The sequence below is a fragment of the Mus pahari genome, chromosome 15 (assembly GCF_900095145.1).
Source record: "Mus pahari chromosome 15, PAHARI_EIJ_v1.1, whole genome shotgun sequence".
Taxonomy (NCBI): domain Eukaryota; kingdom Metazoa; phylum Chordata; class Mammalia; order Rodentia; family Muridae; genus Mus; species Mus pahari.
Genome location: NC_034604.1, coordinates 77,366,433 through 77,381,577, shown reverse-complemented (window position 1 = coordinate 77,381,577; position 15,145 = coordinate 77,366,433). Strand labels below are relative to the sequence as shown.

The window sequence follows — 15,145 nt, the reverse complement described above, 5'->3', positions numbered from 1 at the left end:
TGGGGCTTGTGCATGCCCTCCAACCATCACACACACACACACACACACACACACACACACACACACACACACACACACACCACCTATGTGTCAGCACACGAGGAGCCTGACACAGTCCCTAGTACCATGTCCTGTCTCAGCATGTGATTGTGAGAGTTCTCTGAAGCGTCTCTATGATGTGGGAGAAAACCCCTCATCTCTCCCCTTGGCTCTCAAAGATACACAAGTTAGTCAGACAAAGGGATCAAAACTTTAAAGGCGGCATCCCATGTCTGGGATAGAAAAACCGTAAGATCCATTTTGCTGAAAGATCAAAGACTTTGACTAACTCCAAAGCAGATTGAACACATTTGAAAAGTGATATTCTTGAAAGAAAACTTATCCTGAGGCCTAGCCATCTTTCAAAGGAAAGAATTCTCCTTCACCATGCTCTGAATTATGGGAACCAAGGAGCAATTTGTAATCGAACCTTTCTTCAAAAGCACTCCTTAGGTGAACTGGAGAGATTGTGCAGGTGGTAAAGTACTTGTCATGCAAGCATGAAGTCTCAAGTTCAAATCCAAAGACCCACGTAAAAGGCCAGGTGTCCGTGCCTTTAGCTCCAGTGCTTGGGGACCAGGAAGATCTCCCAGCACTCTGGCCGACCAGTATAGCCAAGCCAGTGAGCTCTGGACTCAGTGAGAAAACTTGTCTTAGAAATTAAGGTGGAGAATAACTGAAGAGCACACTAGACATAGACCTCTGGCCTCCACATGCATGTACACACATGTGCACACACCTGACACACCTGTATACACACATATCACATACACACACACACACACACACACACACACACAGTTCCTTTCTCTTATGGTAAAGGATGCCTTTGTGCTGTCCCGTCCTATTCCATCCTGCCACCCCGACTTCTTGAATCACAGTCAAGCTTTGCAGAATGGGTGCAGCTGTCTTTAGGGTCTCTGCTCCAAATTCTGTCCTAGCACATTAAACCTAAGCTCCACGTGGAATCTACCTGCCAGCTTTACTTTGCTTCTCCTCTGCTGCTGTAAACAGAGCTGCTGGGAGGGTAAGCAATCCACACATTGAGTATGGATGATTACTTCATGTGTCTGTATCAAATACAAGCTTATCCATAAACCTTGCTTGAGCATATGGTACAGTCTCTTCTGTTGTTAATTCAGGATCTTCCTGTGAACATCAAGTTCATCCTGGAAGGAATGGAAGAAGCTGGGTCTGTCGCCCTGGAGGAACTCGTCAAAAGAGAAAAGGACCACTTCTTCTCCAGTGTGGACTACATTGTGATTTCAGACAACCTGTGGCTCAGCCAGAGGAAACCTGCACTCACTTATGGAACCCGGGGGAACTGCTACTTCACGGTGGAGGTACTGGCAGGCTCTGCCTGTAGAGGGAGACTGGAGCTCTGGACAATATAGGGGAATTACGGAAGACCTTGAAGAAAAAGTCAGGATGTTCTCACTTGGGGCTCAAGGCCTGGGAGGTCACAGAAGTCTTGGGGCTTGTGGGTGTGGTTCACAAACTCCTGAAATCTTAGAGTGAGTATGCTTGAGTATATTTGCTCTAGGGTCCTAGAGGTTTCTCTCAGAACTGTGCATACAGGATCTGAAGGCAGGAGTAATACCTACCGAGATGACTACCTAGTCAGAAGCGAGGCTAGCCTGTTGTAACATTCCCTGTTGTGTGCCTGCAGGCCTTGGTGGCAGGGGACCATAGTGCTACGGTCAAGAGGCAATAGAAGGCTGATGGCATCCAAGGCGTCATTCTGTGACACACAGCCTTGCGTAGATGCCTTTGCATCCAAGCTTTAGTTTCCTATCTCAAAAGTTGGTACAATTCCCTTAAACAACCAACACAGGCAACCTGTGACAGAGCATACAGTTTATAGTATAAAGCCCCTCCTGGGTGGATCATTAGTTAGCCACTTTAGTTTTCTCACATAACAGACTTTAGTGGACACGATGGAAATATCCAAACGTAGGCACTTATGAGAGTTAAATGACAGTTGAGACGTATGAACTGGCTAAGTGTGGAGGCACACACCTTTATCCCAGCACTCAGGAGAGGAGAGACAGGCGGACAGATCTCTGTGGGGTCAAGGCCAGCCTGGTCTACAAAGGGAGTTCCAGGACACCCAGGAATGCATGGTGAGACCCTGTATTGAAAAAACAAAAACAAAAACAAAAAACAAAAAAAGCAAAAATCAAAAAGGGTTTGCATCTTTATGATTTTTTTTTTTATTTTTTGAAATGACACTTTGCATTTTTACAATTGAAAAGGCAAGGCTTGGGGATACAGTTCATGGAGACACGCTTGGTTGCCTAGTGTGCATGAGACCTCTGGTTCTATCCCAGTAGTTCATGAGAGAGTGAAAGAGGGACAGAGAAGAAAGAGGGGAAGATGGAGGAGGCAGAAGAAGAGGAGAGGGGAGAAAGAAGAGAGCGTGTTCTCTTCGTTAAATGCACTGATGTGAATCCCAGGGTATATGACTGCGGAAGTCAGCCTCAGCTTACAGGAGTTCACTGTGAAGAGACCCAGGGACTGAGAACTCAGGATGACGTGGGAATGCTGGGAAAACAGGAAGCAGAAGCTGAGATGCCTGCTAGAAGTGTTGGTCAGCAAAGCTAATGTGAGAAGAAGCAACGGGGTCACGGCTGGAAGGAGCACAGATCAGATGCCAGAAAACCGTCCCGAGGCAGGGGAAAGGACGAAGAGAGGCACTGAGGAGGTGGTGAGAGATCAAATCTTGTGCCAAGGGAAGGAATTTGCCTCTCTTGAGAAGAGTCAGGTAGACAGAGAGTGAAGATGGTGGAGCATTTTGTTTTGCTGTCGGATGCCCCCTGCTGGGCAGGAAGAAGATTTACACAGAGCAAAATGATGGCTATGGGCATAACTGTGAATAGGAGACCCAACTAGAGCACACGCATGATGCCATGCATTGTTAAGGGTGTGGTGTTGTGTGTCCGTGTAGATGGATGCCTGTGCTCTAGTACCTGTGCTCTGTGTCCAAGGCAGAGAGCTCCGTGAGACTGTCAGATGTGGTGTAGAGAGTAGGGAAAATGTATCCCAACGGAGACCACAGAATGCTGGAGGTCATGGGCACAAATGGAGGAAAACAAAACCAAAGGACGGGGCATCCTAATGAGGACCAAGAATGGTCAGAGAAGTAGCAGGACAGGTAGCTCAGGATTTCAGGTGTGAGACTGTCAACCCAGCACAATTTAGTTAGTCCAAGTGCCTACAAAAAGTGGACTCGGAAGTGACCAAACACTGTGACCAAACGGGAGGCTTGCCTTCCACAAAGGGTGTGTAAGAGCAGGGAAAGAGTGCTGGGCAGGAATGGCAGGAGGAAAGGGACCAGAGACATACTTAAGGCTTACGTGGTAACCCATGGGGACACGCTGGAATGAAGTAACTGTGGACGCTGAGTCCACTCCAGGTCTTCAGAAACTGGAAGCACATTCATTCTGAGCAACCGCAGTTTTAGGTCTGGGTTTAGACAAAAGGTTCAGAGCTCCGAGGATGACAACTGAGAGGTAGGAGGTGGTAAATGACACTGTGTGAGCTACTCTAAGCTTCTGAGATAAAAATCAGTCATGGAAGGAAGCTGTAGGGGAGATAGGCAGAAAAGAATTATGAGAGGAAAACTAGGGAAATGACTCTGGGTAAGAGCGCTTGCTGTGCCCGCATTAAGGTCTGAATTAGCCATTGCCTGTGTAAAGCTGGATATGACCATGGGTGTCTATAACCCTAGCACTGGGGGATTGGCCAGCTGCCATAGGCAAATCAGTGAACTTCAGGTTCAGTGACAGATCCTCCCTCCAGAGAATGAAGTGGGGAGCATGAAGGGAGACACCTGACGACATTCTTCTCTGACACAATTCTCTGTACACAGTGTATAGCCTTGCACATAGGTACATACACACCCATACATTCACCATATCCAACACACACACATACACACACACACACACACACACACACACACACATGGCAGGGGGAGAGTGGGGAGAGAGAGAGAGAGAGAGAGAGAGAGAGAGAGAGAGAGAGAGAGAGATCAAAGAATTGAGTACAAATGAAGAGAAAGAAACCACTGCGAGCAAACAGACAAAGACTTCCCAGAAACCAAGGAGGAAGCATTCTCCTCCTAAGATGTGACCTAAAGAGCATGAGACAAAGCCAAGAGCCATCCAGCGATATGAACAGCAGTATTTCAGCCAAGGATGGTCTGGTCATCTTAGATAGAACTGTGCTGGTGGACTAGTTGGGGAATGAAGGGTCTCAAGTCTGTGTGACTGGGAAACATAGGATGTGGGGTCAGGTCTGGAGGTCACTCACCTGAAGGACAGCATTAGGCATACCTTCCACCATGTGCAAAGGAACCACGGCATGGGTAAATTTATTCTCTTTGATCTACTTTACAGGTGAAGTGTAGAGATCAAGACTTCCACTCGGGAACCTTTGGTGGCATCCTCAACGAACCAATGGCCGACTTGGTTGCTCTTCTAGGTATTTAACGTGTTCTGCACAAAAGAGAATTCTGTTTGTTCTCCTTGGTTTCTGGATCATCTCTGGAAAAGTGTATAGTAATAGAAAAGCTATATGCTTAACCTTTTCTTCCCTCCCTTGTGCTCTCTAGGCTTGTTATGAAGCCCATACTGTGCCTTATTTCTTTTCATGAATGGATACTTCTGCTCTTACTTATTTTCTATTTACTTACTGCCCGGTCCATCTCTGTAGCCCCAACCCTTCTTTTATTGGGTATTCTGATATATCTGGCCATGCACAAATATAAGGGGATGGAGAGACCTGAAGAAGTTATAGATGCCAGTTCTACTAGAGCAAGAGGACAGGAATGACACCCCCAAGCCAGCTGAAGTACAGATGCCTTCTTCATAGGCAAAGAGGACTTTCTGACTGCAGATAAATGACAACAACTCAGAACAGAGTTAAGTGATGTTGTGAGTGAGGCCCTATCACAGCAGCCTCTGTGCCGTAAGTGGAACCCATGACAGCCCAGGCCTCAGAACCCAGGGATCAGGTAGGCTCTTGGTGGGAGTAACTAGCTGTGGCCATGCACTGCCACAGGTCAGCTGCATGAAATTCAGCAAGTTACCTCAATTATTTAGTTTTGAGTTTTCCCAGTTGCAAGTAGGCATCATTATATGTTCACCTATAAGTTTTCTGAGGGTTACTATTGCTGTCTTTAACACCATGACCAATAGAAGGAAACTTAGGGAAGGAAAAGGTTTATATGATTTATGCTTCCACATCATTGTTCATCATTGAAGGAAGTCAGGACAGAAATGCAAATAGGGCAGGAAACTGGAAGTAGGAGCTGGTGCAGAGGCCATGGAAGGGTGTTGCTTACTGGCTTGCTCTTCGTGGCTTGCTTAGCCTGTTTGCTTATAGCAGCTAGGACCATCAGACCAGGGGTGGCCCCACCCACTATGGAATGGCTCCTCCCACATCAATCACCAATTAAGAAGATGCCCCACAGGCTTGCCCATAGCTCAACTTATTTAGGCATTTTCTTAATTGAGAATCCCTCCTCTCAGATGACCATAGCTGTGTCAAGTTAACATAAAACTAGCCAGCACGTAAGTTATTTTGAGGATATAGTAGGATGTGCATGGAGTATCAAGAGATGGTTAATGGTCTGCTCTGGCCAGGAAAAACAGCTCTTATCTTACCAAGGACTCCAGAGATGATAGTGCCAAATATCTGGATGCTTCTTGGCATCACTTTCCAAGGTCGATTGGCACAGAGATGCCAATGTGTTTGCTGACGGCGGTTCACCAAACCTCTGCTCCTGACCTTCTCCAGGCTGACTAGCCTGTGCAAACAGAGTGTTCTCAGAGATCCAACTTTCCCAGGCTTGACCTATCTGGTAGCTCTTGTCAGCACCAAAGCTGCCTAAGCAGAGTCCCCAGGAAGCTAAGGACACTTAAACTTGAGGGTCCTTGCAGGAGCCTCTCCCACAGTCCTCATGGGGGACCCTCACAGGGGTGTAGCCACACTTGGTGGATTTGTTTTTAAGGTTCACAGGTTGCACAATACCTCAGTTTGCCACATCTGGGATTGTGTTCTCTATGCAAACTTTTTCCTTTGGGACAGATAAATTGTCCAAATCCTACATGTCAACCTCGCTGGCCTACTAAGTGCCAGGCAGAGTATAAGCAGCCTGCATGGCCAACTGCCAGAGGGTCTAAGTTCCTCATCAGTATCTTTATTTATAGCATTTCCTCCATCGTGATCCCAAATTAAAATTAAACAGTGAAATCAACCTACATTTTAATTACCTATCTATGTATCATCTATCTATCTATCTATCTATCTATAATCTATGTCTGTCTCTATATATCTATCCATTACTTAGCCAGCTACATACCTATTATCTATGTATTTTTAAATTTTTTCTAAGACATTAATATACGTAGGCAGTATCTCATGCTTGACATCTCCAGCAAGAATACAATAATCTTTTTATCTTTAAAGAATTCAGACAATATGCAACTTAATATTTTGGAGCAATGATAATTGATCTTTTTGCCAGATTAATTCCTCCTTCCTTTTATCATTATCAAATTTTTATTTATTTTTATAGTGTTATACTGTAGCCCAGGCTGGCCTAAAATTCATAACAATCCTCCTGTCTTAGGCCCAAGATGCTGGGAGTAAACCACTATTCTCCACACTGATAAATCTCAAGCAATGTATCTCAAGCTTTCCCTCGGACATGAAGACTGAGGGAAAGTCTAGCATCTCGTTAAAATGTTAGACTTGTGGCTTTAAGCCAGGCACGGAGTTACACTTAACTTCATAAGTATGTGTTGCTTTGCTAAGGAGCAGTTCATAAGTGGAATAAAACCAAAGGTTATACTTCTGTCTGCTGTTGGTACAACTCAAACAGTCCACGATAACTTACCTTCTGGATTTGCACTCCATATGCTTCCGGAGGACTTTGTACAGAGTCACAGGACTACAAGGTCTATTGCTAATGCCAGTTAAACTAACGGGAATTTTGCTTGCTGGCATGCCGTGCCGTGCCGTGCCTTGCCATGCTGTGCTGTGTTGTGCTGTAGTGGAGAAACCTCAGCAGGACACTAAGTTCAGCGAACTGGCTTAGGGTTACATCAGGCCACAACATCTTGGGGGAGCTGGTTGTCTTTTTTTTTTTTCTTCTTTTTTTAAAGATTTGTTTATTTATTATATGTAAGTACACTGTAGCTGTCTTCAGAAACCCCAGAAGAGAGCATCAGATCTCATTACAGATGGTTGTGAGCCACCATGTGGTTGCTGGGATTTGAACTCAGGACCTCTGGAAAAGCAGTCAGTGTTCTTAACCACTGAGCCATCTCTCCAGCCCGGAGCTGGTTGTCTTATGTCCTTCCCCAATGACTGACCAGTAATAAACACGTATTCACCAGAGGCTGAGAATCCAGAGCCATCCTGGCTTTATGCAAGTCTCTGCCATTCATCATGGGGCTGAGGATGCTGGCGACCATCATGATAACCAACAGTAACAAATGCTCACTGAACACCAAGTGGGTAAAGCCTATGCTAACCCCAGCTGGGGAACAATATAGAATCAAGTAAGTCCCCTATCTCAAACAGTCATAGGTTGGGTAGGCAGAGAGCAGGAAAAATGGAATATTATGCTCACAGATAAATCTCCAGCAACCAGTGGCTTCTCCTTTTCAGTTTTTCTACTCTGCAATTTTTAAAGACCATGAGGACAGTGGAAAGACATTGACCCAAAATGGTTTTTCTTCTTTCTACTGCCTTTGTTTGGTTTTGTTTGGTATGGTTTTATGTTTTTGGTAAAAATACATTACAAATTGGTACTAGCCAGGCTTAATCCTTCAACATTTGCCTATCTGTCTGTCTGTCCATCCCTCTATCCATTCATCCATCTATCCATCCCTCTGTCTGCCTATCCATTTATCCATCTATCCATCCACCCCTATATCTATCTATCTATCTATCTATCTATCTATCTATCTATCTATCTATCTATCTATCTATCTATCTATCTACCTATCTATCTATCCACCTACCTACCTACCTACCTACCTACCTACCTAATATATTTAGCATATGTATATTCCTATCTGTGTGAGGGGTGTGTGTGTATGTGTGTGAACATGTATATGGATTCCAAAAACTGACATCTGTTGTCAGTCTCTATTGCCCAGAGCTCTTTAACTCAGCATTTTTACTAGTCAGCTTGCATTGGAGATGCCCTGTGTGGTGGTTTGAATAGCCATCCTACTCAAACTACCCTATCTTTTAAAACATCACCTTTTCCTACAGAAGATAAGGTTTTGGTAACAGAATTTGGTTTATTAAATGCTAAAACACTAGTCACCCCAAGTTCCTCTCCATAGACACCCAGCATTTACGACCGATTGCAACACCCAGAAGGAAGAGAAAGTGTAAGGGATCAGTGTTCTGAGTCTCAAGAAGGTAGCAGTGGGGAGGAAGGTCAAACCAAGAGGGGGGGAAGGGGAAGGAGGAGGAGGAGGAGGAGGGGGAGGAGGAGGAGGAGGAGAAGTAAAGGAGGAAATAACTTCATCCCCAGCTAGTGGCTACTCTAAGTCTGGAATTCTGGAATGTATGCCGTGGGCCTGTGGTCCACCCTGGGATTTTTGATTGAATTTAGGAATCTCGGTCCTTCCTTCTTGTGTTACAACAAGGAAGCTGACAATGCCCTGTGTCTTCCAGCTGACTTGGCGCAGACCTTCTCTTTGAAGCTTAGTGTTCTTTTTCATGACCCACAGCATATCACTTAGCACACAGTACCCTTCACTGGGCTAATGAAGGGATGGTGTAACCCAGGTCTGGGAGCACAATAGTATTCAATACTATCTTGTAGCACAGCCATACAAGACATAAAAGTCTTGGGGAAGCTCTGGACAGGAGAGGGACAAAGAGGAGCTGACAAATGCAGAACACTGATACTTTCCCATCCATTCTGCTGCTCTGACACACTTGCATTTCAAGTTTGGCTTCCTGGGGACCATTTCCCAGGAAACTGCTGTCCTTCCTGGTTGTAATCTTTTTATGGTATATATTTTCTTTGAGTGTGGTGTGTGTGTGTGTGTGTGTGTGTGTGTGTGTGTGTGTGTGTATGGGAAAGCTGGGAAAAGATTTGGGGAAGTTTCAGTTTCTTGTACGAGTTTGGATGAATGCATGTATAAAATGTATGCATGTACATATCCTTAATAATTTGTAACTATCATTTCTTAACTTGGGATAAGATAAAATGCAAACATAAGGCTTACTTGTGATATTAAAGGTGCAGACCCATGACTCAGCTCTGCCCTTGGCGAGGTAGCCATTGGAGCAGTCTGACTCGGGCCGAGCCTGCCTTGTAACCACGCCCTCCTTAGTACTACAACCTCTTGGTTAAATGGAATTGTTGCCACTGGTTCTGGTCAGGGGACAGAAGCTGTCATGGGGGTACTTTTGCCACCAGAGGTGGGGTCTTATCTGGCCTGGCTCTGGGACCACAGCATTGGTGCATCTGTAATCTCTGAATCTCTTCTGTAGGTAGCCTGGTGGATCCATCAGGCCGCATCCTAATTCCTGGAATCTATGATCAAATGGCTCCTATTACAGAGGAGGAAAAGAAAATGTATGAAAACATTGATCTGGACCTAGAAGAATACCAGAAGAGCAACCAAGTTGAGAAATTTCTGTTCGATACCAAGGTATAACCCTAACTACACACATGATCTAAACGAGGATGTTGCTCCCAAATCATGTTTTCAGAGTGTCTCATCAGCACCACACAGTGTGGGTCTGTGCATCTTTGTTCCCAGGCAAAGGTTAAGTTGCAGACTGGTTTTGACATTCACGGCCACTTTCCTCTGGTCTGGATCCGTTGTCCTAGGGAGCAGTTGGTACAGGCTTCTGCATCTAACCATGAATAATGACTCATTCGGCAGCACTGTCTCTCCACAGCAGTTTATTAATTTAAATCCCATTCCACTTTCTGTCAGGGAGCTGAACTTTCTGAATGTTCAAAAATTAGGAGTCACTGTCTGAAACATCAGCTCCAACACTTGTAATCGCTCACCTTCTCAGGCGTTACCAAGACCCTTCAGGGCTGACGGGCAAGCCACAACATTCCCTTCCCAGGGCTGTAAAGGGGCTTAGAGCTCAGAGCAGAAATCCCTAAAGAATTCAAAGTTCCTGTTCATTTGTTTTCTCCTTTTTTCCCCCTCTCTCAAGGAATATTTTGCCTGTCGAGGACTGAAGAGATGACTTAATGGTTAAGAGCATGGTTTTTTTTTTCTTTTTCTTTTTAGAATTTATTTATTTCTTTCACGTACGTGGGTATACTGTCGCTGTCTTCAGACACACCAGAAGAGGGCATCGAATTCCATTACAGATAGTTGTGAGCCACCATGTGGTTGCTGGGATTGGAACTCAGGAGCTCTGGAAGAGAAGTCAGCGCTCTTTTTTTTTTCCCTAAGATTTATTTATTTATTTTATGTATATGAGTACAGTGTAGCTGTCTTCAGATACACCAGAAGAGGGAATCGGATCCCATTATAGATGTTTGTGAACCATCATGTGGTTGCTAGGAATTGAACTCAGGACCTCTAGAAAGAGCAGTCAGTGCTCTTAACTGCTGAGCCATCTCTCCAGCCCAAGAGCATGTATTGATCTTGCAGAGAACCTGAGTTCAGTTTGCAGTCCTAATGTTGGTTGGCTCACAGCTACCTGTAACTAGTTCTAGAGGATCTGACATCCTGTTTTTGCCTCTTTAGGCTCTGTACTACATTTATATGCACAGAACTCACTACACCTGCACACACACCCATACACACATACACACACTCATACAATTCACACACATACACATACACACACACACATACACACACACTCATATATATACTCACATACACACACACACTCACATATACACACACACATACACACACACGCACACACTCACATATACACATACACATACACTCATACACTCACATACACACACACTCACATATACACACACACCCATACACACACACACACACACACACACACACACACACGTAAAATTAAATCTTAGAAACATAGTTTCCTGCTCAGATGTTGGTAGCTGTGGTTGATTCCCTAGGAACTGCCCAGAGAGGGCAAATCCATGAAGACTGTAAGTGCTAGTGTTTTCTATGAGAGTGTATTTCTTCCCACAGACTAAATTTGTGAAACTACACAAGAATGAAATTGGCTCAAACTTTGAAGATTTATTTAAAGAGCTCTGAGGGATAAAATTTAGTACATTCATTATTAGTGCATAGCACTGGTTAGAAATTTATAATTGGATCCAGTTTCTTTTAAAACTATTTTCCATTATTATTATTATTATTATTATTATTGTTGTTGTTGTTATCATCATTATTGTATGGTGTGTTTGTATGACACATATGGAGCCAGAGGATAACATTCAGGAGTTGGTTCTCCCCTTCCACCTTGCCAAGGAAGGATCTTCTTGTTGGCTTTCCCACTCTGCGCACCTATGCGCTCTATCTCTGCCTCTATTCTTATGGAAGAAAGGATTACAGATGCATGCTTCCACACTGTTTTACTTAGATTCTAGGGACCAAATTCAGATTGTCAGGCTCTCTGGTAAGTGCTTGTACCCACTGAGTCATCTCATTGACCCTGGATTCAATTTTTTTTAAAGGTTTGTTTATTTATTTATTTATTTATTTATTTAAATGAGTACATTGTAGCTGTCATCAGAAACACCAGAAGAGGGCATCAGATCTCATCTCTGATGGTTGTGAGTTACCACGTGGTTGCTGGGAATTGAACTCAGGACCTCTGGAAGAGCAGTCAGTGCTCTTAACTGCTGAGCCATCTCTCCAGCTCCCTGGATTCAATTTTTGAACCAACTCCCCTGACAGGGAGAAGTTCTTTCTGGCGGCAGCATGCACAGCCTGAGGCAGCGGGAGGCAGAGGGAGACAAGAAGTCTCATGTGCTGAAGAGAAGCTCTGCCTGTATTATTAGGCCAGATGTGGCTAACTTGGTGCTAATTAACTTGTGAGTTGATCTCACAACATAGATGTTAGAGATACAAGCAATTTAATTCAGCTGAGATTTAGTTTATTTGTAGTGCTAGGGGAATGGCCCTAGGCTCTGTGTGTGCTAAGCAAGTACTCTACTTTTCTCTCCCTCTCTCTCTTTATCTCTCTTTATCTATCTTCTAGGTATTTTGAAACTCATTTTATTTCCCTGGTTGGCCTGAAACTTGCTATGTAGACCAGACTGGCCTTGAATTTACAGAGATCTTCCTGTTTCTTTGCTGGGATTAAAGGTGTGTGCAACCACAGTTGACTTGCTTTTTGATCTTGAAGCATGATCTCTTCTAGCTGAAGCTGGTCTCATACTCGCTAAGGAGCCAAGGGTGACCTTGAATGCTGGGAGTAAAGTAATTTTCCACCAGGCCCAGATGATATGGTGCTGGGGAACTAAACTGAGATTTGTGTGTGCTAGACAGGTGCTCTGCCCAACTGGGCTGCAGTCCCAGCCCTCAACTGAGCTTTAGTCCACGTTCTTCCCATGGTTTAGGAGGAACTCCTGATGCATCTGTGGAGGTATCCGTCTCTCTCCATCCATGGCATTGAGGGTGCGTTTGATGAGCCTGGAACTAAAACAGTCATTCCCGGCCGCGTCCTAGGGAAATTTTCAATCCGCCTAGTCCCTACCATGACTCTGTCTGTGGTGGAGAAGCAGGTAAGAAGTGCCTGTTGTCATTAGGCCCAACAGTACCATTTCTGGGTCCCATACACTATGGCAAACTAAGCAGTTCTGTGGTTATCACTGAAGCTTCTTTTTTTTTCCACTACAAAGAATGGAACAAATGTCAAGAGACCCCCATTAGTCTTACTTGGTGCAAACCCCTTCCCTCAATTACACATGCAATTACAGAGGTCAGAGAACTAGCCATTTGGAGGTGCAGTGATGGGAAATTTTTAAAAATTAAGCGGTAGCTATAAAAGGAAGATTGGTTTTACACATAGATGGAGTGGGCAGAGGACTACGCTTGGCTGGAGCCAGAAACTCTGAGGCCCAAGCATTTCTTACTCATGATGTTTGACATCAGCGTGTTGAAAGAGCCGTTGTAAGGAAAGCGCTATCTGCAAGGAGTGATACATCTACATTACCAGCCCATTATTAATTTACCTCCAGTTGTTTTAACAGGGTGTAAACTCTTGAATAAGGGAGCCCAGGAAATACCTCAATGCCCTCCTTGGTCTCCGGCCTTGTCAGTCCTCTGTCTTGGTCTGGAGCTCCAATTGCATTCTAAAAGTCTCCTTCCCTCTGCCCTTCCCTCCTGCTGCTTTCCTTCCTTTTGGAAGCACTGCTGTTTTAGTTTTTTTTTTGGAGACAGGGTTTCTCTGTATAGCTCTGGCTGTCCTGGAACTCACTTTGTAGACCAGGCTAGCCTCGAACTCAGAAATCCGCCTGCCTCTGCCTCCCGAGTGCTGGGATTAAAGGCGTGCGCCACCACGCCCGGCTGCTGTTTTATCTCATACATTCTACCAGGGCGGGCCCTTCCTTGTCTCATTTGTGGCTGCATCTCCAGCACCTTGGGGCTGATGAATTCTAGCTGAAGGAATGGATGGAAACAATCATCTGGAGGGTGGAGCCTCCTGGGAGGAGTTCCTCATCAGCCACTGGAAAGGAGTCGAGCAGATTGCTGAAATGCCTCCTTCACTGTTTAGCTTGGAATGGCTTCCACTTTGTGGAATTTCCCAGGATGTGCAGTGGTCCCCAAATATGCACTAGAGTGCTACTAGATCGGAAAATCAAAGACATTGCAACTAAGGAACTGTGTTTCACTGTGTTTCATAATTTGCAGCAAAAATCACTGAGCTGTCACTATGGATGAGGTACATGGGCTGATGGGTAATTAGAGCCCATTTCCCCCGTCTGGGTAAAGCCCAAAGCGTTGGAAGAGCCCACTTCCCCCGTCTGGGTAAAGCCCAAAGTGTTGGAAGGTCCTGTTCACTGTCACTCACCCAGAGGCATAACTAAGGCTCACAATGCTCGAACTCATCAGGTCAGGGTTTCCACTGGTTGCTGGGTAGAACACTATACACTCTGCATAAACAAATACTATCGACTGTGTCACCTTCTAGGTGACTCAGCATCTCGAAGCTGTCTTCTCTAAAAGGAATAGTTTCAACAAGATGGCCGTTTCTATGGTACTAGGACTCCACCCATGGACTGCAAACATCAATGATACTCAGTACCTTGCAGCACAGAGAGCCATCAAAACAGGTGGGACTTAAATTTTGATTCACCCATTTGCATGGGGACAAGACACTTTTAAAACTCAAATATCAACTGTCTTCTATCTGTGGTGCATTCATTACAGTTTCCTAGTGGGATAGAAGCAATAGAATGAGTATGTGTTAAAAGGGAGTTTATCTGTCTGCTTTTCCTGAGACAGTCTGCGTATTGCAACAGTGGCTGCATTGCATTGTGAGATAGCTGCTTGCTCTGTGAGGCTGGGCACTAACTTGATGCAGAAGGTCTGGAAGACTCCTGGAGAGCTACTGGACTTCACAGGGGTTACTCCATTTGGTCCTCCATTTTGTCCAGTCCATTGCCCCAACCCATGGGCTGCTCTCTTCCACATTCAGGGTGACTCTTCTCCCTACCAATTAGCCTCATTGGAGACACTCCCAGATGGCACAGAGCTGTGCCTCAGCCTTCTAGGTGATTCTAAGTCCAATCAAGCAAGCTAACAACGCCGATTAACAATCACAGGCACTTAGCTACTACACAGTAAAGCCAGGATTCATATTAAAACCTTTAGGTAAAATGATAGATTAGGAAAACTTAATACTCTCCTGAAGGAAAACTTATAGACATGTTGGCCAACACGTAAAAAATATCATAGGGATTATAAATAGAGAAGCTGTAGTCCAGTGGGAGGATGGTCCCTGTGAGTATCTCTTCTTGGTCATAGACAGGAACATGCTGTAATGACCTCTGGGCAGTATGAAGCAAAATGAGACCCAACCATGTAAAGGTGGTTGTCTCCTAAGAGCACTGCTTGATGTGGGGTGTGTGTGTGTGTGTGTGTGTGTGTGTGTG

At 44.8% G+C, this 15,145-nt stretch overlaps 1 protein-coding gene across 1 annotated transcript in view; it reads left to right on the top strand.

Annotated features, from left to right (window-relative positions):
* Cndp1 (carnosine dipeptidase 1) overlaps positions 1 to 15,145 on the top strand; it is a 35,045-nt gene that overhangs the window by 12,975 nt on the left and 6,925 nt on the right. The window contains exons 6-10 of the mRNA XM_021215038.2: positions 1,182 to 1,382; positions 4,440 to 4,524; positions 9,571 to 9,731; positions 12,608 to 12,772; positions 14,182 to 14,323. Of these exons, the coding sequence (XP_021070697.1) occupies positions 1,182 to 1,382; positions 4,440 to 4,524; positions 9,571 to 9,731; positions 12,608 to 12,772; positions 14,182 to 14,323 (754 nt within the window). The remainder of the gene's footprint in view (positions 1 to 1,181; positions 1,383 to 4,439; positions 4,525 to 9,570; positions 9,732 to 12,607; positions 12,773 to 14,181; positions 14,324 to 15,145) is intronic.